The 24,472-nt window shown below is 37.5% G+C and overlaps 1 protein-coding gene across 3 annotated transcripts in view; it reads right to left on the minus strand.

Moving 5' to 3' along the window:
- Positions 1-9,295: 9,295 nt before the first annotated feature.
- Positions 9,296-24,472, minus strand: part of LOC149202255 (uncharacterized) — a 129,783-nt gene continuing 114,606 nt past the window's right edge. Inside the window, exon 6 of one of the 3 annotated variants that reach the window (XM_089403144.1) lies at positions 9,296-9,430. In XM_089403144.1, the coding sequence (XP_089259270.1) occupies positions 9,317-9,430 (114 nt within the window). In that variant the 3' untranslated portion in view covers positions 9,296-9,316. Of the gene's footprint in view, positions 9,431-11,662; positions 11,693-12,700; positions 12,843-24,472 lie in introns of those variants that run through there. The other 2 variants (XM_089403146.1, XM_089403145.1) reach the window with 2 other exon arrangements.

The raw sequence follows: 24,472 nt of genomic DNA on the forward strand, positions 1-24,472 counted from the left end.
TATGTTGGTTCGTCTCTTCAAAAGTGTGTGTACATGCAAGTTATACTCTTCAAAATAGCGTATACAAAAGAAAAGCTTCTTTTTCAGATCTGACTGATCTATCTAATCAAATTTTGTTGTTTTACTGTTGTCTGTCAATGAAGTATTCTTAGATCTGAATGTAAGACTGAATGCATAAAGAGGCTGGTATTTGATTGATTGATTGTATAAGTGAGAAGAAGTGATCTATGTTGCTGCCTATGTAAAGCTCTGTAAGTTGATAGTAGATGTTCAGTATATTGCTGGTTGGTACAGACTTGATTTAGAAGTTTATATTTGCAGTAGTTTTGAAGGTATATGCAAGTTTGATTAATGGAAGTAGCGTATACACGCAGTTTGGGTTCAGGCAAGTAGTGTATACATTCTAATGCATGGTTTTTGAGGTTACAGTTGGTTCTGAATGATGATGTAGGTTTCTGGGTTCAGCACAGTGTTATGGTGTCAGTGATCTAATTGTGCAGATTAACTGAATGTTGGTTGATGCAGTTTAAGTTTAAAAGTTTTTTATGGGTCCAGTATGAAAATTGGATGAAATGTGGCCTTCAAATTGTGGTTTTGTGATCCAGGAGTATCCAGTCTGAAAATTCATCAAACGTGGTCCCTGGAGGAAGAAAGAAGGTCGTAGCCTTCTGTAGGTCGACACCTACGTACTAGTAAACAAATTGGCTAGTACAAGAGCTAGGGAGTTACAGCTCCCTTCCAGTAGAAGCTGGAAAATGAGAGAAGGTTGTAGCCTCCTGCAGGTGGGTTCCTACATACTGGTATGAGTATGCACCAGTACAATATTGTAAATAGATTTTATTATTATTAAAAGAAGACGGAGATGACAGCAGCAGGTGGTTTTCACCCACATTGGGTTTCCACCTTAAATCTTGGTGTTCATGTCTGTTTCTTATGTGTGATTCTTTATTCTATTTTTACTGCACTGTCTAATAAGTTACTGATGCACTGGTTTAAGATCAACACATGATAAATTGTCTAAATCACAAGTTCTCTGGATATAAGTTGGTTTCTCTAATCACAATTGTGTGTGCACGCTAGTTCACTTAACTGAAGTGGCACATATAAATCTGTTTGGGAAATAAAATTATTGATCTGATAATACTAATTCACCCCCCTCTTAGTATTATTTCCAACATCTAAGGCTCCCTTGGAATTAAAGAATTAAATTTCTTGTTTGTTTTGATTTTAAGCTTCCTTATTGCTTGCATTGGATCGACGGACATAAAAATTGCATCATCAGTAACATCTTCCTCACGAGCACTATGGACTGCTCTAAAGTTGGTGCCTTCCCCTTATCACCCTGTTTATCAAATAAATGTAATTTTCAATTCATCCACAATTAATAATCATTATATTAATAAGAAAACCACTATTGACATATGTCTAAATTTATATAGAAACTTAATGTAGTAAATAGAAATCATAACATACAATAGAGATTACTTACAAGTTGGGTAAAATTGAATACATATCACCCCCATACTAGCAATATTTGTATTCATTCTATTCAAATTTTAACCAATAAGAAACTCTTCCCTTGCAGCTATTGATTAATCGCACATACGAATACACAATTTCCTCCACGTCCCTCGAATATGCAATTAGGTTGATTATTTGTGGTGACAGGTCGTGTACTATTTATAATCCCTGCAATATTCCATATTGTTTTTTCCCTTCCATCAATATACATAGTTTCACCCTTATTTTCATCATTGTCTTTTAGTTGATATATAATTTGCGACCACTCCATATCTTCACATACTTTTGGTATATTGGTCTAGTTGTACCCAATCATTGTAGTTGTAATAGGGTTCGACATACTCCATCAATTTAGTTAATCCTCCATAACATACATTCATGTCATCCATGGAAAGCATCCCCAAACCATGTAATGACGATGGGGAAATGTGGTACATACTTACATTAACAGAAAAATAAGTGTTTTCAGGAAGATCCTTGGATGCCCATTGTTTCACTAGATGTTTTTATGTCAAGGGCACCTCGATGTCATATATGATCTAATTATCATAAGAAAATGACCCCCCTTTAGCAAGAAAAATTCCCACGTTTATGGAATTTTCTTCTAATCTTTTCACCTCTAGTTGATCTTCACCTACTAGATGACGTAGAAGATGTTTGGTTAATTTCTTCTATACTACCTAAACTTCCATCACTCGACAAAGATAAATCTGACGAATACTCGTTGTAGAAATTTCACCTGTAGATCAAACTGGTAATGCAATGTACTAAAGCAAAACACATGATCTACTTCTACAAAACATTAAGCGGAAGAAAAATTGATTTCATGAGCAACATCAACCATAAACACATATAACTGATCAAGAGAAATAATCACACATAACACAGATATATCACTGGGGAAAGCACCAGCATAAAACCCCCAACACTGTATTATCAATCAAGTGGAAATCCTCTTCCGTTTACAAAAAATATCAGCTCAAGAGCTATCCTGTACTCTCTGCAATCAAAAGATGAAGATCATAGACTCACTATGCCTCAATATGTAGGCCTCAAGTCCACCAATCCCCTATTTCCTTGTGCAATTTTGATTGGGGTCCAATTACAAAACATATGTGAATTGGCCCCAATCATACCTGCTGTCAACCATAGGTCCAACTACGCAATCCTTGAGGACACTAGTTCCTCCTGCATGCAAGGAATATTCCATGGGAAGATCCAAGCATCTGATAGTACATTGTCCCTCATCTAATCTCAACTGGGTCTCTGACAGAACTGACATGCAACAGTTATCCATGAGTGAATCCTCAGTTATCTAAAATAATAGTTGTCACATGCATGCAAGCATTAACAAACTATATTTTATTATTTTAACAACTTGTTAAAATAATCTAACTGGACTTGACTAGTTAGAACTAAGTCAATTGATTCTCTCATTATAGAACTCATACTTAATTCCTCAATCAGTAGAGAGAATAAATGATAAATTCCTCAATCAGTGGGACAACTAATTTGCATGTTCTCACAAAGACTTCAAGTTTAATTTTTCCAACTAATTAACTCATGGAGATTAATTAGTTAATATTTTAAACTGTTGTTAAGACCAAATTCGATTTTACTTCCTATAGATAGACCAGCGACTGCTATAAATAGGAAGGGGCCTAGAAATACTATTTTTAGAACTTTCTATTCTTAGCAGTTTCATCTCTCACCCAAGGTGGCCAATGACCTCACTGGCCAAACTGCTATTTTTAGACATTCTATTTTAGCACATTCTAAATTTAGCATTTTTTGTTGCCCACTTTTCAACACTTGTTTTGTTTCATGTCCTATAACACTCCATTAAATTAGATAAATTGTTAGCAAGTGTCATAAGGGATGTTGAAAAACATCTTAACGAAACCATAACAACATTATAATAGTACAAGTGAGTTATAAGGAATTTCTTTCCATTTAAAATATTCAAGTAATATTTAAAATTTTGAGAAATTGAGAACCTATTCATCCTAACCAATGAACTCACTCGATAACTTGAGAACTCAACATAATCTGATAACATTTAATATTCCATTACAAAAAATTACACACATACTTCGATATGTTAAAGAATGTAACTAGTTTCGGTCTTCATAATTGTCATTTGATTCATGTCATAATGTAATTCTTATGTATCTATCAAAAGAAGAAAGAAAATGTTCTTTGTAAAGCATGGGTTTCATGCTCATGTCACATTGTCATTAGTTCAAGCACCCATTGAATTATCCTAGGGTTTTTCATGAGTCAAGAGTCATTTTCATATTGTAAAAGACCCTTTTGAGAATTTGTATCAAGGAAAGAAAAAATATTTTGAAATTAGAAATGTCTAGAAGGCTCCCAAAACTAAGTTGTCTAGCCAAGGAAAAGTCGGCCTAGAGAGAGCTAATGGAGCCTCTTGGAAAGACTATATAAAGATGGCTCTTCAACCTATTGAGAGACACGTCAAGATTTTTAAAGTTTGTAATTTGTCTTCTAATGTTCACACATGTGAATACACTAGGGTTTCTAGAGTTTCCTTGGGCCCAAAATTATAGGAGGTGTTGCAGGTTGCCTTAGTGAGCACAAAAGGCTAGATTATCCATCATCTTGAAGAGATCTTGTTTCGTTTCCCTTGGATATCTTGTTTCACTACACTTGGAGGGTTGGGCAATCTCATCATCAAGCATATATCATGAACCATAGTTCTCTTACTATCATCGTGTATCAAATGAAACTTTGTCTTAAACTGGGCGAGAAATTCAAAGTGAAAACGTAATTGGTGTTGCTCTTATGGCTTAGTTGAATCAACATGCTCTTGTCTGTTGGGAAATGTAACTAGCTTCAGTGTTCATAATTTTCATGTGTCTCATGTCATTATGTAATTATTATATATTAATCAAAAGAAGAAAAATGTATAAAGCATGGGTTTCATGCTTGAGTCTTTAGTTAATATGTCAAGCATCTATTGCATGCCTATAGGATTGTCTTGAGTCAAAAGGTCATTGTCATTATGTAAAGACCCATTTGGGAACTTGTATCAAAGAAATAAAATATTTTTTTTATTTTCGAAAAATGTTTATAGTGCTCCCAAGAACAGGCAACTAGCTAGTTGAAGTTGGCCACCCATTGGGCTTAAAGAGCCCTTGGAAGGATATAGAAAGTAGACATTCGACCTTCTTTGAGAGACATCACACATGCACCTCATTTCAAAGCAAGTTTGCGGATAAGAAGAAATGTGAAGTACAAGTTGTAACTAGTTTCGGTCCTCATAATTTTATTTGGCTCATGACATGATGTGTCTCTTATGTACTTATCAAAAGAAAAGAAAATTTATTTACTAAAGCATGGGTTTCATGCTCAAATTTTTTGGTTCCTAGGTCTAAGCACCCTTTGAGTGCTCTAGGGTTTTTGTCTTGAGTCAAATTTTATTTCATGATGTAATAGACTCGATTGGCCTCTAGCATCAAGAAAGAAAATATGATTTTGAGGTTTGAAAAATTCTAGAAATACCCCATGACCAATTCGGACATCCACGATAAAGTCGGTCTAGAGAGGCCCACTCTAGCCTTGTGAAGACTATAAATAGGAGGGCTTAGACTTCCTCTAGTGACACACATCTTGGAATTTGATCTGTGATAGAAAAGTAGTGTGAGGAGGCCAGAAGATAAGAAATCACCGTAGCGAAGAAAAGAAGAATCTCAGCAAAAAAAGAAGTTTGATATCCTACTATTATTGTCCCACTCGTGTGAGTTTCTGTAATTCCTGGGTTATTGTAGGTACAAGTTTTTGGAAGCCGGAGTTGTGGACCTAATTGATGAAGCCAAAATTTAGAAAAGTTACAATCTTGGTAAGTTCAACCTTGTTGACTCATTGGAGATCTTGTTTTTGTTCAAGGAAGATTGTTTGGTGGCTGGCTTGGTCTTAAGAAGCCTCTGTCTGGCTTATTTCGTGGTTGTCTTAGTCTTGGGAAGTCTTTTTCTAGATTATTTAGTGGAATTATTTTTATGACTAGTTGGTATAGAAATTCAAGCATTATTAAATTTTGTGTTGCTAGAATGAAATTTTGTTTAGTTAGAATTAAATGTTCCTTTTACAAACGTTCAAGCTAATATTTATTTGTATGAACCGTTAAAACCTACTTAATAGAAAGGGGAAAAATGATTTAAAGCCTTAGAAGCTACCACAACTAATATTCATATAGGAAATACTGAAAAATAATTCATCCAAAAAAGTAGGTTACATTGACATAGCATTGATCGGAGACAAGTCCACTTCGCATACTCCTCCCTTTAACCTCCCCATGTGCTCTATTAAAGAACATTATCATCACTGTAAGTTGTTTTATAATTTGGTTGAATTAGAATTTTGAGGAATTTTTCAAGGTTATGGCAAAAGAACATTGTTAGGGTTTGAAGTAAGCTTTGTTGAAGAAGTAAATAATGTCGGTCTTCATAATTATAATGATGTCATGACTAGATGTAATTATTGTACTTGTCAAAAGAAAGAAAAGAAAATATTTATTTGTAAAAAGAAAATTATTTTATTATGAAATGGGTTTCTTGCCCATTGGTTATTTTCCTAGGTCAAAGCGCCCATTGAGTGCTCTAGAGTTGTGAAGAGTCAAATTCAAGGTCATGATGTAAAGCCCCTTGAAGGGCTCATGTATCAAAGAAAGGAAATATATTTTATGTAAAAAGATTGGTCTAGAAGCTACCAAAAGGATAGGTTGGCCTAGAAGAGGCCTAATTTAGCCCTCAAGAAGCCTATTTATTTCAATGGCTCTCAAAACACATTGTAACTAACAATTTTTAAACTCCACGCGAATTTTCATCAATTGGAACTTTATTTTAATGGCTCTCAAAACACATTGTAACTAACAATTTCTAAACTCCACATTGATTTTCATTATGAAGAGAAACAAGTATCTCATGATAAACAAATAAGTAATGAGCAAGTTAAAAATCCAGAAACAATTCTTACCATCCACGTTGATCAAAATTATCATATTTACATGAACTGAAGTATGTCAAAATTTAATCTAATGCAGAACCGCATTTGGAATCATACCACAATTAAAAAGCATAATATTTTTAGATCAAGGTCTTTCCTTCATGAAATCCTCTAGCAAGGCTTAAATTCTCCTTTTCACTGCAAAGAAAGCCCTAGGTGAATGCAGTACTACGACTAGTAATAGTGTACACTGTAAATATCAATCGTCATTGGAAGTATGATGTGTTTCCTTGCCAAATGTTATAGAACTATACAAATCTACAATAGAAACTTCCAAATTTCGCCCTTGCCTTATGATACAAGTGATGCCTATATACAATCAATTGTTCAAGTAAGCGGGACATGGTAGTCCTATTGCTGCGAGGGTTTCAAATGACAGAGGTACAGTACATACCTAGGGTAGGGAAGTCGGGCCACTATAAGCATCCACGACAAGCGACTCTTCAGCATTTCAAATACCTTGGAAGAAAATCCAATGTCTGATAGGTGTTGACATCTATGGGTGGGAATCTAAGACACTTTTTTTTCCAGAAAACGTTGGACCTCCTCGCGATACTATCTATTATATCATAGTCTGGATAAGAGTTATTTCACCAAGGTGAAAGAGGTGTTTTCCATAGGTTTCAGTTAGGGATACGTAAAGGTTAAAAAGGTTGTTATTATATCATATTATACCTTGAGTGTAGCATAGATTTATACCTTGAGCCCTATTCATTCATTCTTGATTTTATTAATGCTAGATATTTTGTGTTTGCAATAAGTAAAAAATTTCAATTTTCTACTGCGGTAGAATGTAAAAAAAACATATGAAATATCTCAAAGGTGGGGTTGGAGTAGCAGACACTTATCGGAGACATTTTGTCCTCTTGCTCTGCTCTTCCTCAACCCCTCGAGCTAGATTTCCCTTAGGTTCGGTCACGATGGCAGAGGCTCTTCCTCTTGCAACTTAGAGGTGGGCGGAGGCTCTTCCTCTTGTAGCTCTAAGGTGGGCTAAGGCAGGCAAGGGGTGATGGTGAAGGTCAACATCCTCTTATAGCTCGGAGGTGGGCGGAGGCGAGATCGAACTAGGACGATGGCAGAGGCTTTCCTCTTGCAGCTTGGAGGTGGGCAAAGGTGGGCTCGGGCTAGCGTGATGGTGGGGTATTTTCTCTTGCAACTCAGAGGTAATCAAAAGTGGGGTAAATATAGGGAAATGACAGAGACGGGCTTTCCTCTTGCAACTTGGAGATGGGTGAAGGCCGGCACAGGCTAGGGTGGTGGTAGAGGCTTTCTTGTTGTAGCTCGGAGGTGCACGAAGGCAAGATTGAGCTAGGTTAACAGAATGTGTGGAGGTCGCCTCAGGCTAGGTTAACAGAATGTGCAGGGGAATTTTTTTTAATATTTATATTGTTATATACATTATGTTGTGAATTTCATTCTTTTTTATTTTGTTTTTTTAATTTGTTTTTTGTTTTTTTTTGTTTTTTAATTTTTAATTTCTTTTTATTTTTTGGTTTTTTTTATTTTTTATTTTTTATACAATATTTAATTTAATATCATATTAATTTTTTCATATTATAATATATATTAATATATCATGATACATTAAACTCTAGATATGTATGGAGGGAATAACATACATAGAGGTGGAGAGATAGAGGGAGTGACAAGGGAGAGATGGAGATAGAGTGAAGGAGAGGGGAGAGAAGGAATTGAGAGAGAGAGAGAGAGAGAGGAGAGGAGTGAGAGAGGGAGAGAAGGGTAAGAGAGAGAGGGAGGGAGACACAAAGATGGATGGGGGGAGAGGGGGAGAGAGAGAAAGAGAGAGGGAGGGAGACACAAAGATGGATGGGGGGAGAGGGGGAGAGAGATAAAGAGAGATGGAGGGAGATAGTGATAGGGTTGGAGGGCTGAGAGAAAGAGAGAGAGAGAGAGAGATGGGGAGGGGGGAGAGGGAGGTAGGAGAGAAAAGGAGAGAAAGGAGGAGAGAGGGAGGGATAGAAAGGAGAGAGGGAGGGATAGAAAGGAGAGAGGGAGCGATAGAGAGATGGAGTTAGAGGGGGAGAGAGGGAGGGAAGAAGAAATACATAGAGAGCGGAAAGTGGAGAAAGAGAGAGAGGGAGTGACAAGGGAGAGATGGAGTTTAGTGAGTATGTAAGTTTGGGGGTCACATATATAGAGAGACAAAGAAGGACTAGATATGGAGAGAATGGGTGGGGAGAAGGAGATAGGGAGGGGGATAGTTACAAAGTTGGAGGGAGGAGAGAGACAGACAGACGGAGGTAGGAGAGAAAGGGAGAGAGAGCAAGGAGGAGACAGAATGAGAGAGGGAGGGTGAGAAAGAGATGGAGTTAGAGGGGAACTAATCCAAATAATCTAAAATGTGTTTATGCATTTGTCCATCATATTTGGATAGGGAAATTTTAGTATCAAGTTTGAAGTTAGGGTGGAACTCCCAAGTTGTCAATGTAGAGCTTAATCAATGCGTTGAACAATAACTAAATGATAGTAAATAGGCTACATTATTCCTCATTTGGAAAGACATTACTTCTTTTGTACAGATGCCTTCGTCTGCTCATCAATGACAATAAAACATTATAATTTGTTAGTACCATGTTGCATAATCAATCATTTACAAACCAACTTTTAACACCAAAACATTACTTTAGTCAATTTTCTAAAAATCATTATGAGACCCCTTAGTGGGAACTCTATTCATGGACAGTCATGGGTCGACCTTAATTCTTTAATGCGAGAGCCCCTTCCCAAGTCAGATCAACCCACCAACTCGTCACACAAATGCCCCTACCGGGCGGACGTCCTGGCGTGTCCAACTCACGACGCCCCCAGGGGCGACCGGGAACTCCGCCTTCATGCAGGTGCATCTAAAGCATGGTCGTTCACCCTGTTGTGCAAATCAATCAAAACAAATCTTTAGCTCATAAATGAAAACAAAACATTATCATTTGTTAGTACGTTCATGCTACACAATCAATCAATTATAAATCAGATTTTAACACCTAAACATTAATTTAGTCAATTTTCTAAAATCATTATGAGACACCCTGGTGGGAACTCAATTCATGGGTCGACCTTACTATGCATTTTTTCCCGACTACCGTGTCTCCTAGTTCACCCATCGCCCAACTCATCTAGTACGTCTACTTAACGAACTATTAAAGTGAAAATGTAAATTATGGTATAAACTTAAATGAGATTCTCTTTGTTTCAAGAATAATATATTCTCTACTTAACAAGGCCAACCAGGAGAAGGTGGATGCTCATATGGCCCCTTCCCCCCTCGCAGAACTCTTAATTCCCCATACTCAATCTATCTACTATAATATATTTGAAAGAAACACAGTAACATTCAAACATAAAAATGAGGAAAATAAAAATTTAAGGTGAACGAAAGAGAACAAACCAACTAAAAACATATAAATACATACCTCATACTTTTCAACATTTTGATATCATTAATATTCTTCCTCATCCATCTCATCATCTGTATCATCTAGTTCATAATTCATGTAAAAAATATTCACCATATCAGCATCATCATCATCATCATCATCATCATCTATAACATGTTCTTCTACATTTGGTTCAACTTCTTCAAGTTCTTCATCCGAGACAATGTCAATATAATATAGTTCATCCAAATTAACATTGTCTCAATTAACATATATTCCTTGAACTTCTTCAAGATCTTCATCTAACACTGCATGAACCCCCTGCTCCTCTACATCATTTTCTTCTTCAATTTCATCTTCTTCCGCTACATTATACTTTATGGGTCTTCCTTTGGGGTCATATCTAACAACATATGACCAACTTGTTTTACCTGGAATGTCTACATAAAATACATGTTCACATTGGCTTGGAAGAACATATTTCTATGATCCTGGCTCAAGATTCCTTGTATCAACCAAGGTAAATCCGTTAGCATTCTCAATAACAGTTCTATCAAGGTCACGTTCATGGATTCGTAGCCTAAACCATGTGACATTGAACATAACTATTTTGAAGGATTCAAAGTCACACTCGAGTATATCATGTAGATGCCCATAGTATTTATTCTCAGAGAGTTCTTAATGTCTGTCACCTCTAGAGGAAACATTAATAGCTTGAAATACTACAATTATCCCACTATCAGATGTTTTCATATTTTCACCCAACCTTTTGATGCGAAATTTGCGGCCATTGCACCACATTTTATTGTGGTGCTTCGGCTGCAATACATCAAACACATAAAAAATGCATTTCAATTAATAAGCATGCATATTTATACTTGAAATTTTTGAAAATTAAGAAAAAAAACACGGCATATGCATCAATATAATTGTAGAAAAACCTAGTATGGGTGAATGTGCTTGCCTAGTAATCTTTTAAACCATATGCTAAATCAATTTCCCTTTGTGTAAGATTGGTATCTCACCTACGTTAAGCTTCTTTGACCAATGAATACATGCCATACCATGATAACCTACCATTATTAGCTTGTTTTCATCGTTCAATCCATACATTTATCTAATATTTACTATTCGCAATGTATAAATGTATTACATCCCACTCTCGACTATCTATATTAAAATAAATAAAAAATCACACACACACACATATATATAATTACTTACCATGTTGTACCTTCATAATAATGGATTATGCAAGAAGACTAAAAATTAAATAAGTATGATATACATAATAATAAAAAAATTCAAATGTGCTATAAATATCCATTATCTACTTACATCTCACTTTGTTCATTATACATTTCCCCAATAGGTCCTCTCCTTCAAAATCGTTGATGGAGTTGACGTTCCAAATACGATCCAATGCATTAATACTTTTTCCAATTTCATCACTATATTGATGAATATAAGCCATGGTTTGATATACCATATATCTCTCTACCATAGAATCCTCAGGATGTGCTCTTTGTCTAACAAAACCCTTCAGTGATTTCAAGTGTATCTCAACCATCCACATTGATCTTGTGTGTACAGGTCCACACTTTTCAATCTCCTCGACTTGGTGTATGAGGTAGTGTTCTTGTGCATTCAAAAATGTCGGAGGTTGATACTTTTTCATTTCACACATCAGATGAGGAATTTGTTTTCTCCAATACTTTATATCTTCTTTATCGATTTCTTTAGATGATAACCATCTACAAATGAAGCAAGCAAATCACAAGTTTCAGCAAAAAAGAATAATATAGTGCATGATGACAAGAAAAACACATGCAATGAAAAATATGTGATACAACAACTTATTGAACAAATTACACATTGCATATAAATATCCACTTACCTCATATATTTTCCAAGATCATATATTACTTACCTGACATTTCTAACAAAGTTTTCTGGGAGAGATAAAAATAGAACATATTGTAACAAAAATAATGATCGATCATTATTTTTTCCCAAATTAGTAGAAAAAAAAAAAAACACTAATTAACAAGATGTTTCACCAATGTTTAAAATATATATACACCAAAATAATTACCTTAATGAGTGTATGCCAATCATGAGTATTTACCCCACCTAATTCACCTTTCTTCATTAGGATATTCTTTATGTTTGAAGAAAATCCAATTGGAAATTTATTTTTTTGAATAACCTTTTTAACATGATTGCTTTACTGCTTTGTCAATAACCATGGAAGGGTGCTTGTATTTTGGTCGTCTCCAACGCTATTTGAATGAATTGAACTTTGTAATGCATGGTTGGCCTCCTTAATGTCATTACAAATCTTGACATTTTTTTCTTTATCTCTCCTTCCATGTAAGATTCGCCATAAGGTCTTTGTTACACTCTTCTCAATGTGCATTGTATCAAACAAATGAACAATTTATAGGTGCTCATAATAGGGGAGTCTGTTGAATTTCTCGGGATAACTTTTCATTCCTCATGGAAGTGCCCTGTTATTAATGCCTTCACGACCTACAACATGAATCATAGATAAAGATATTATAATAACAATATAACCTATCAATTATTACAATGAAGAAAATGTCATAAGAAAGATAAAATAATCCAAACATATAATGTATATTGATAAATAGACAATTTGATCCATACCTTAAGAGACTCTATTATACTGAAACTTCCATTCATGATGTGCCATTCTCCGTGGTCTTACTTGAGTATTCTTTTTCCCATTGAAAAAATGTTGTTCAGTACTTCGGTACCTATGGTTCTTAGAAAGGAAGTTCCTATATTCATCAAACACCTCCTTTCCTAAGCTTCTTGAACGACGAGATTTAATCTTAGGACCACATACTGGACAAGCAAATTTACCCTTTGTTTGAAAACCTGCAAGAGATGGAATAATTTTTATATCAAATATTTTAAGTATGTACAATGAAGACTGAACCATTTAAAAAACATACTTGAAATAAACCTCATAAAATTAAACACTATCAAAGTGCAGGGTAATGTTATAACATACCACAGAAATGTGTTAGCCGTTGGGCATCATGAATTTCCCATACAAGCATTGCATGGAATTAAAATCCCCTTTGTGTAACTACTGGTCTAGAGATATCATGCATAGTGACATCATTCCATAACTCCACTAATTCATCAATAAGAGGCTCAATATATACATTCATATCTTTAACCCGGTACTTACCTAATTTATTGAATATACAATACATAATTACTACATATATGAGTAAATAAAAAAATATATATATAAGACATAATTATAAGGCATAATTGAACATATATGAGTAAATTAACAAAAAAATATAAGACATAATTATGAAACAAACAAGACAAATGAGATGTTATTGTGCTAAAAAAAATGTATTCTAAACAAATTAATACCTGGAACAATCATTTTCAACATTATGTGCTCCCTCTTTATTGACTTCCACGAAGGAATTTTATTGTTGATAACAAAAAAGGGCCACACCGAGTAAGTATATATGGCCTCTCCAAATGGATTGACATCGTCAGTTGCTAATGAAAGCCTAAGATTACGAGGTTCTCTTTTAAACTCTGACCACTTTTCCTCTATATTCCTAAATGCATATCCATCCACAGACATACGAAGAACACCATATTCACTTCTATTCCTTGCATGGTAATCCATAAGTTTTGATATGCTTTCGCACCTGAACAATTGTCACAGACGTGGAATTATGGGAATATAACAAAGAACCTTACGAGGAACCTTTTTTGTTACTTTATCAGTTTGATATCTACTATCATCACATTTTGGGCATTTTTCTTAGAACACATGTTCTTTATAATAGAGACTATCATCATTAAAGCATGCATGAATCGCTTGATACTCCATTCCAATATCTTTCATAATGGCATGTAAATGTTAAAACTGGAAACTAAGGAAAAATTCCACTTTGGACAACTCACTTGATGGAGATGATGATTGCATTGAATTCCTCTTTTTGAGAGGACCAAAATTGACCTAAAGACCATCAAATTTGGACAAGGGAAAGTGTATTTTTGAATTATAAGCCCACATGTGCATATTTGATCAAGTCAGCTCTAAAGAAAATTGGACAGCCTTGGAAGGCTATAAATACAAGTGACCACAACCTCATTTGGACATGATCATGACACATTCTTCTATTCTATTTCTTGTTTTTTCCTCACAAAGGTCTAAGACAAATCCGCAGAGGAATGGGTTCACACGAAGGTGAAAGTACAGTTTATGAAGCTTGCATATCAATTTTAGGGTTTTGCGCCTTAGTTGCAGGCACAATGCAGAGAGATCTCAGCTACAATCACTTGGTGGTCATCTCATCCTTATAACTAAATCCTTTCAGTCGCACGCACTTCATGTCCTCCATGTGACCGGCATCTAGGGTTTGGTTTTTTAATTGTCTAAAGTTTTCACTCGTTGACTGCAGGGTTCGGCGTTTGACCACAGACAGTGATAGTTCATTACAGGGTTTTGAGTGTAAACATTGATGGGTTCATTTCATGGATATTGTTTAGTTTATTATTGTTGGATAGGTTTATGGTTGAAGACATGGACTATTGTACTCTCATTTGTTGAATCATTCAATGACAATCTAATAAGAAGAAGAATTTGAAAGGATTTTCCCCATAGTGGGTTTTGCCCTGGTCTTCGACCAATCCCGGTGTCTCTATGTGTGAATGTTTTTCTTCTATTGTTCCTAAGTTTATGTTCCGCTGCATAGATGATGATGATATTGTTCTTTCCACATAGTTGCATATGTTTTTGAATAATGATGTAAATTTGAATAATGTTATGATCTTATGGGATGAAATTAATGTCTTAAAGAAGAAATGCAATTATTAAAGCAAAGAACAATATAGTCCTAAGAAAAATTAACATGGTATCAGAGTTGGGCTCAATAAAATTCATGGAGATCACCCATATGATGACACCATTGAAGGATGCAAGAGAGGATGGTGGAGACCTAAAAGAATACTAGGGTTTGAAGGTAACCCTAGGCAATTTGTGTATTAGAGATTGATGAATATTATGAGGTTAACCCTAGGGTATGGCAAAGATTTGATGAATCCCTATATCGGATAGTTTCTATTGAGCCTGGTTTCTTTTGGCAACAATGTTATATGGTCAATGGACAGTCATGGCTCTTGAAGGTTGGTTCAAGAGGGAGATGATCAACCCTCATTAAAGATAAGTACTTTTCGATTTATGATACTACGTTATATCTTTATAGACTTATGTATCATAGGATTGATGCTTTCATAGGAAATTTAAAGGATCACATCCAACATGAGGTTCATCTTTGGGAACCTGATTCATTAGAAAAGGCATTCATGGTGGCAAGAAAAGTTGAAAGAAAAATTATGGCAACAAGGAAGGCTACCACTCACAAATATAAATATGGAAATGTTGTTGCTTCTAGCCTTCCACAACCTACAAGGTTGACACCACAACAGTTGCAGGAAAAAGAGAAAAAGGGCTTTGTTACAGTTGTGATAGAAAATACACTAAAGCTCATGTTGGGACAAGGTCCCCTAGGTTAATTTTGTTAAAATATTGTAAGTCTCTGCATTTTGAGGAGCAGAGTGCGAGTAGTGTAGGTTAAATAGGAGTCAAGGGGTTTTAGGAAGGTCAAAACCCCTTATATTTTGGTATTGTTTTGAAATCCACCCATGGTTTGTGGACCATGGTATTGTAATAGAAAATAGTATATAAAAGGGTATCTTAGCGAGTCTAAGGAAATCAATTAGAGAAGTACTTGATAGATGAAATAACTTTGAGCCTGTAATTGTATATCTTTCTATGTTTTATGCGAAGGGGAAGACTCCTGCAGCTGAGTGCACAGAGACCTTGGTAAGTCCACAGCTAAGTGCGCGGGGCCCCTACAATTGTGTGCACACAGTCTAAAAAGTTATATAAGTAAGATCTGAAGTAATAAAAATATATTTGAAGCAATTCAATGTATGTTTTTGTGCACTTGTGTATTTTCTGTATTTACGTGCTACAAATGATATTTATCTGTGTTTTATCTTAATTACTTCGCAAAGATCTGGATCAAATCTTAGATGTTATTTCATGTACGATTAGATGGTTACGTGAAGCTTATAACTCTCTTTATCTGAAAATCACTTTAGTTTCATGAATAAGGGTTCACGAAGATCAGATCATAACTAAAACTGCATGAAACGACTAAAACCACATCACATAGCCTTCTGGATGTAGAAGCCTGGTTCTAGCATCCCCCAATACTACCTCGGGTGAGACTGCAACTTGCGCTACCACCAAATTAAGATCACGTCGGAGGATAGAAGCAAGACTACCTTCGCTACCAAATGGGGGTCGTTCCAGTATACAGTTATGCCTTTCAAACTCAAAAATGCTCCTGCAATTTTCTCTAGGGTGGTTGTCGCAGCATTCAAGGAGTTCATTCATAAGTTTTTGGAAGTCTACTTCGATGATTGGACAGTGTTTGGGCTGGTCAAGAAGCATGTCTCTAGTCTATGCCTGATGTTGGATACTTGTAGGAAGTACCATATCTCTCTGAACCTAAATAAATGTATTTTATGTGTACCTTATGAAATATTGTTAGGCCATGTTGTCTGTAAGCAAGGATTGATGGTAGACCCTGCTAAGATCGTCGTCATTATCAATCTGGAGCCCCCTAGGAATGTAAAGCAGCTACACGCGACATTGGGTCATATTGGGTACTATAGGAAGTTTATTAAGGCATATGCACAGATCACTATGCCCATGGAGAAGTTGTTAAAGAAGGATGTTATGTTTTGTTGGGATGACGATTGTCAGAAGAGCTTGGATACTCTAAAGGAGAAGATGGCTACGGCACTAATCGTAGTATTCCCAGACTCGAAGAAGGAATTTCATGTGCATTTGGATGCATCTTGCATAGCGTTGGGAATCGTCTTAACACAACCAGGGGCAGGAGATATCAATCACCCAATTGCCTTCGCCAGTCGGAAACTATCTAAGGCCGAAGGAACTACTCAACCACAGAGCGCGAAGGTTTGGCCATGGTTTATGCACTACAAAATTTCAGGCATTATCTACTAAGTGTGCACTTTAAGATGTACACATACCATTCTTCTTTGAAGACCTCGTCAATAAGCCTGCGTTGGGGGGGGGGATCTATAGATGGTTGCTCCTTTTTCAAGAATATGATTTTGAAGTCATAGTGAAGCCTGAGAGATTGAATGTTGGACTAAACCACCTTTCTCGGATCGAAAATGGTGAAGAGCCCATAAAATTTGAGAAAGGATTACCTGATGTGTGGCTCTTTTCTATCAGGGTTGCAGACAAGCATTTTGCAGATATCATTCAGTTTTTATCTACTGGCGTAGCTCCTAAAGGTTATACAACGCAGCAAAAGAAGAAACTAGTTGTCAGGGCTGCCGATTTTTCTGTGATTGCAGGACAACTATATAAGATGGGTTCAGATGAAGTTCTACGCTGATATGTACCTGAATATGAAAGACACAATATTATAGCTAAAGCACATGGTGGTGTTGCTCAAGGACACTATGCAGGTAAGGCTACTGTGCAGAAGATCCTACGTGCAGGACTATGGTGGCCAATAGTACATAAATATTCCAAGGAATACTGCAGTGTGTGCAATGTGTGTCAAGGACTGAGAGACCATCACGAAGGGATGAATTTCCATTAAATCCACAGGTCACGTTACAAGAATTTGATAAATGGGCAATTGACTTTGTTGGACCTATTCAGCCACCAAGAAAAAAGACGAGAGCGCGTTATATTATCACTGCAACGAAATACTTAACCAAGTGGGTCGAGGCACAACCTGTGAAGGATTGTAGCATGAACACTACTGCGAAGTTCATATTTGAGTTTATTCTATCAAGGTTTGGATGCCCGAAAATTCTGATGAGTGATAGAGGGTCACACTTCCTGAATGAGACAATCGCAGCTTTAACAGAAGAGTTCCAAATGTACCATCAAAAGAGTACGCCATATCACCCCCAAGCGAATGGCACTGTTGAAGCTTTCAACAAGATCTTGGAGAATTCCCTCACAAAGGTATGCAATGTTAATAGGAATGATTGGGATGTGCGCATACCAGCGGTTCTATGGGCCTATAGGACTACTTGTAAGAAATTGACTGGGCAAACACCCTTTCGATTGGTTTACGGAAAAGAAGTGGTAATGTCGATGGAATACATAGTGCCCAACCTAAGAATCACAGCAATAACCGAGTTGGCAGATCGCAACATCATGGAGGAACGCCTCGCGCAGTTGTTGACACTAGAGGAAGACCAATTTTTGGTCGGCTTTCATCAATAGGTACAAAAATCTAGAGAAAAGGCATGGCATGGTTAACACATCAAGCAGTGCACCTTCAAAATTGGTGATTTGGTACTAATGTATGACAGAAAGTTTACCAAGTTTCCGGGAAGTTTCAGATGCACTGGTTGGGACCATATGTAATTAAGAACATTTCAGATGGTGGCGCAATTCAACTCACGAAGCTGAATGGGGAAGTATTTCTAAGCAGGATTAATGGGAGCAAGATGAAGGTTTATAGGGACAATCCTGCCCCTGCGCAATGACTACATGAACGCAGGAAAGTCTTAGTGCTTCTGGCAGTTGAAAGAAAGCGCAAGAGTATAAACTACGATGCCAAGGAAAAAATTTATCAAAGGAGGAAGGTTGTGCAATTTGTTGGAAGAACGCGCAGATAGAAGCTTCCACGAGGTAGTTGCGCCACAAGGAGGGTTTCTACGCGGACAGCCCAAAAAATGATTGTTGGAGTGGCTACAGTGGATTTGACAACTATTTTGTCATTAAAATGAGCGGGGAAAGTACATTTAAGGTGCAAATCTGGGAGAATCTGTCGCGAAAAATCGCATTTATGAGCGAGATTTATGAGGGAACAGACTGTTTGAATTCAAATTGAGTTATAAATATCACACCCTGTTCCACACTTGGCCACTTTTCTTCTTGAGAATTTTTTATGTGTTGTTGCGCTTAAAGAGTCGAGTATATTGTTGTATGTCTGGTTACCTGAGTTGGGCAGAAGTTGAGCAATAATTCTTGAAGAGAGGGGTAGGAAACATCATGACTGCAACATCGCCAGTGCCTGCTACAGCACCCAAGTCATTGAGGCCAAAACCTACTGCCTCAGCGTCATGAGAGAAAAAGTAAAAAAAGCCATAGCAACCCTCGGTTCGGCAATCGTCGCAAAATATCCCAACTGAGCAGAGACAGAAGGGTCGTATGGATAAAAACAAGCATCCTATGGAACCCTAGGACCTGTACGAAGACGAAATGAATATGGGGATTGAGGATATCAGCGCAGAAGGTGCGAAGCCAATTTCTCAACTACCATCGTACATACCCCCATGAAAACCAACCACCAAAGTAACTAAGGACCTTGACTCTTTGAAATTCAAGGTATTTACGCCATTACTATTAGAGGGAGTACCTATTGAGGGTGACTTGTTGGCTCGACTACCATTTCTGAAGATGGAGGATTGGGATTTGGGCGATCATGATAAATTTCTGTAATTGGAACCCACTAAATACTTAAAAAAAGTCAACTATGAGGAGACGGGCATTACAAGGCTTGAACCGATGAAGTGGGTGGTCGGTATTGAGAACGCAAGGTTGCATAATATGCTATATGTCCCACATTTTAGCCACAGTATTATTAATACCATTTGTGTTCTCCAATTGTTTGCGTTGATTCATGACGAGTGCCTTTGGATGGGAGGGCCCATCCCAATTGATGATATGCTGATCCGCAGAATCACAGCTCTACCATATCAGGGCGCGAACCCCGCAAATGCTTTTGTGGGGAAGTCACAGGAGAAAAATCTCGTGGATCAATTGAAAAGTGACTTTGATTTGGTGAAGAAGTTGTAGGGATATGCCATTAGTTCTATCTCAGATGAAGCTGTGTGATTTGCTTCACAAATCTTGGCAGGAAAAATTATGAGAAAGTGTTGTGCCGATGAAGTACTGGTACCACTGGTATCCTTCATTGTGCAGTGCAGACAGGGGGTCCAATTCAATTGGGCAAAGTACCTATGCCAAGGATTCTTGGATGATTGTCATGAAGCACGGGAGGAAAGAAAAGCATTCCACTATGCGTGGCTACTATTATTGATCGCGTTGATAGCTTAGAGGATGCCAAAGGATTCCCAGTTCCCAATGACAGATTCGAAGTTGTGCGAGATTGCCAAATTTGTCTCACTTTGTGCAACAAAGGACCACACCTGTGTCATTGAAAACAAGATGTTATGGGTACTCTTTGAAATGAAATTGTGTATGGTGATTAACCAAAAACCACAGTTGTCACCCACTATGTTCAAAGAATATCAGCGCATTGCATATTTTAAGGTCGACTTCCATCATGTATACATTCGCCGAGGCATGACCTGATGAAGAAATAGACGGTGTTTTCGTTTTTGGTCACTGAAGACAATATCACACAGTTAGTCCTTCAGTGACTGACTGACTAGCTCCTTCCAACGGATATTTTCGAAGGTATCACAGGGACTAGTGCAAAAGGTGCAGAAGGCACCAATAAAGTAGTGCAAAAGGAAAATAATAAGGTGACCATCGACCTAGAGAAAAATACAGTGTAGAAGCCAGAGGGCGAGCATGAGGAAGAGTAGCATACCGAAGAACTAGATCAGGGTACCAAAGACCCCTTTGTAGACCCGGAGAATGTTGATTTTCCCTTTATTCTTAAACGGAGACAAAAGTCAAGTGCAGGAGGCGCACGTAAGAAGCACAAGTTTGATAAATCCGTTGGTGCGGAGGCCATGGTCCTCACTGAGGGGGACCTTTATGAAATTAGAGATATTGTTAGGACCGCAACAGAAGAAATTTGGGGCCATATTGAATATCAGTATTAGTATGTTTTGAAAAAATTCCAAGCGGGCCTCACAGAGTTACAGGTTCAGGCAAGCTAGGTTCATGTGAGTGTGGTTCAAGCGAGTCGATCTCAAGCAAGTGCGAATCCAATGACATCGAGTAGTGTGCAATCGATCCTAACCTTAGAGCTCCGAGTTGTACCCCTTCCTGATGGATCTTTACATTTGAATAATGTCGCAGAATGGGAGAGTGCCCAGCTGCCCAAATACGTAGGTATTAACCTCACGACGCTCCCCCTATGCACATTGCATGAGCAACACCAGGGTGTAGTAGATAAGATTAAGGTGCGAGAGCAACGAGCTCTCATGGTGATCAAGGATGCGCAGATCACCAGTCAACATGTGCCATGAAAAGCAAAAGCTCTCCAGGATCGTGATGAGGCAGTTGTGAGAAGGACACAGCTGGATCAAACCATTTCCAAAGTATGCAGTGAGATCCTCGAGCTCCAGATTTCGTCGGAGGCCGCTTCTGAAGAAAAAGTGCAGCAACTGACAGATGCGTTTAGAGAACCAAAGGCGCGGGTGGATAAAGTTCGCTTCAATCTCCAACTCCAAATTATTGAGCTTCAATTGAAGCTGCAACCCACCACACCACTGGAGGTTAGAGAGCAACGAGAGGCTTCCATTAGAACAGACAGGGAAAACCTCGACGTTGCAGTCAAGGAGTGTAGCCAGTTGTTTTAAGAGACTCTCGAACTGTGGGCCTCGCTGGAGGAGGAAGCACAAGTGAAGAAGATCGAAGTCACCATTTGGGATAAGCAGCTGCAGTATGACGAGATAAAGGTAACAGCGCACACCTTAGCCCCTGTGCAGCGGTTTGCCTGGTTGAAAGAGGGGCCATCCCTGCAAGGACAGATCGAGGAGTTGTGGAAGAATACGCATATCATCACTACATGAATGTAGACATAGGAAGAAGAAGCAGGGCAACTCTCACAAACCATGGAAGGCACACTCAAGAGTATGCAGTAGATGCAACGAACCATCGGCTTAGCAGCTAATGGGCCAACTACAGAAAAGTTGGTCGAAGAAGTTCGACAGGCAGTCGTTTAATGCACGGAGGTGCTTCACCCAGTGAAGTCTTCGTTCACCAGCCTGTAATCAAAGATCCAGAGCGTACCATTGGAGTGACTCAAGAACGAATCCCCTAGGTCAGTTTTGTTAAAATATTGTAAGTCTCCACATTTTGAGGAGCGGAGCGTGAGTAACGCAGGTCAAATAGGAGTCAAGGGGTTTTAGGAAGGTCAAAACCCCTTATATTTTGGTATTGTTTTGAGATCCGCCCATGGTTTGTGGACCATGGTATTGTAATATAAAAGAGTATATAAAAGGGTGTCTTAGAGAGTCTAAGGAAATCAATTAGAGAAGTACTTGATGGATGAAATAAATTTGAGCCTGTAATTGTAGATCTTTCTATGTTTTGGGCGAAGGGGAATGCTCCTGCAGCTGAGTAAGCGGGCCCCTGTAGCTGTGTGTGCAGGGTTTGGAAAGTTGTATAAGGAAAGATATGAAGTAATAAAAATATATTTGAAGCAATTATGTGTCTATTTTTATGCACTTGTGTATTTTCTATGTTTATGCACAACTAAATGATATTTATTTGTATTTTATCTTAATTACTTTGTGTATATCCGGATCAATTGTAAGATGTTATTTCATGTACGATTAGATGGTTACATGAAGCTTATAACTCTCTTTATCTTAATATCACTTTAGTTTCATGAATAAGGGTACGCGAAAGTCAGATTAGAACTAAAACTACAGGAAACGCCTTAAACCACATCACTTAGCCTTCTAGATGCAGAAGCCTGGTTCTAGCATCCCCTAATACTACCTCAGGTGAGCCTGCAGCTTGCACTACACGAGTTGTTGCCAAAAGGGCTGGTAGTGTAGGGTTTTGTTGGTTAATGCACCTAACTTTGAACCTGGGTCCAAGCCCCCTCAACCCAACAGCTCATAAGTGTGCTAAGAATAAATTATTATACATAGATTGTGAAGAGGAAGAAGAAAAGGAACAAGTGTTGGACATTGGATAAACCAGTGCTCCTCATGTGTTTCGTGACATGTTCTTAAACGCCTCCTGTGGATACATTAACTTTGGCGATGTGTCTGTTTACTAACACCTGCGGTTTTGGTGTAATCGCAATCGTGATTCCAGCAAGTGGTATCAAAGCCAAAGGTCTCGAGTTCAAATCACACCCAGCTCGCGCTGGGGTAAGATTGTTGGACATTGGATAAACCAGCGCTCCCAGCGTGTCTCATGACATGTTCTTAACCACCTCTCATGGATCCATTAACTCTAGTGATGTGTCCATTTACTAACACTTGCGGGTTTTGGTGTAATGGAAATCGTGATTCCAACAACGAGAAACATCAAAATAGGAGGATATACACGAGGAACCAACCCCAGAGAAAGACGACATGAATCTGACCATATCTTGTAATGCATTGGCAGGAATTACCACTTCTCAAAGTCTCAAGGTGGAAGGATATATCAAGAAGAAAAAGGTAATAGTTTTGATTGATTCGGGTAGTACTCATAACTTTATTCATTGTAAGGTAGCTAAGGAATTGAATTGTTTCATATATCTAGCATCAAAGTGTCAATTTATGGTTGCAAATGGAGGAACTATAAATTTCTCTAGAAAGTGCCATAATATCAAGCTAAGCATGGGGGAATATGTATTGAATATTTCAATGCTTTCCATTCCAATGGGTGATGCTAATGTTGTACTAGGAGTCCAATAGTTATAATCTTTAAGGACGATAGCTTTTAATTTTCAAGAACTTTTCTTGAAATTTTTTTGGGAAGGAAAGGAAGTTGAATTAAGGGGTATCGCAGGGAAACCAAGAAAGATAATCAGCTCTAATGGCATGAAAAAGATTCTGGAGAAATAATAACGAGGCATAATTGCAAAATTATGCTCACTATAGGTTCAAACATCGAAATCATCTATTTCTTCTAATCTCCAAAAAATCTTGGACAATAATTCCAAGGTATTTGAGACTCTCAAATGCCTCCCACCTATCTATGATCATGATCATGATATTCACTTAATTCCAGGAAGTGTTCCTCCAAACATCAAACCTTACAGATATCCATATGCCCAAAAGAGTGAAATTGAACGTATGATTGCAAAAATGCTAGAGGTTGGTATAATTCAACACAATGAAAGTTCTTTCTCTACTCCAGTGATATTGGTGCACAATAAGGATGGATCATTGTGTATGTATTTGGATTATAGGGAGCTAAACAAGTTCACTATTAAAGATAAATTTCCCATTACTGTCATTGATGAATTGTTGGATGAATTACATGGAGCAATTTACTTCACAAATTTGCATATTCATTCAAAATATCATCAAATTAGAATCAAGACTAAAGACATTTTGAAAACAACATTCAAAACTCGTGAGGGTCATTATGAACTTTTGGCCATGCCTTTTAGCCTTACTAAATCACTTTACACATTTCAAAGTTTGATGAATTCCATTTTAAAACACTTCCTTAGAAAATTTGCATTAGTGTTTTTTGATGATATACTAATCTACAGCAAGTCTTGGAAGGATCATGTTCAACATGT

The sequence above is a fragment of the Pinus tabuliformis genome, chromosome 2_1, assembly GCF_031772625.1.
Source record: "Pinus tabuliformis cultivar Carrire ecotype Pingquan chromosome 2_1, CPIR1, whole genome shotgun sequence".
NCBI lineage: Eukaryota > Viridiplantae > Streptophyta > Pinopsida > Pinales > Pinaceae > Pinus > Pinus tabuliformis.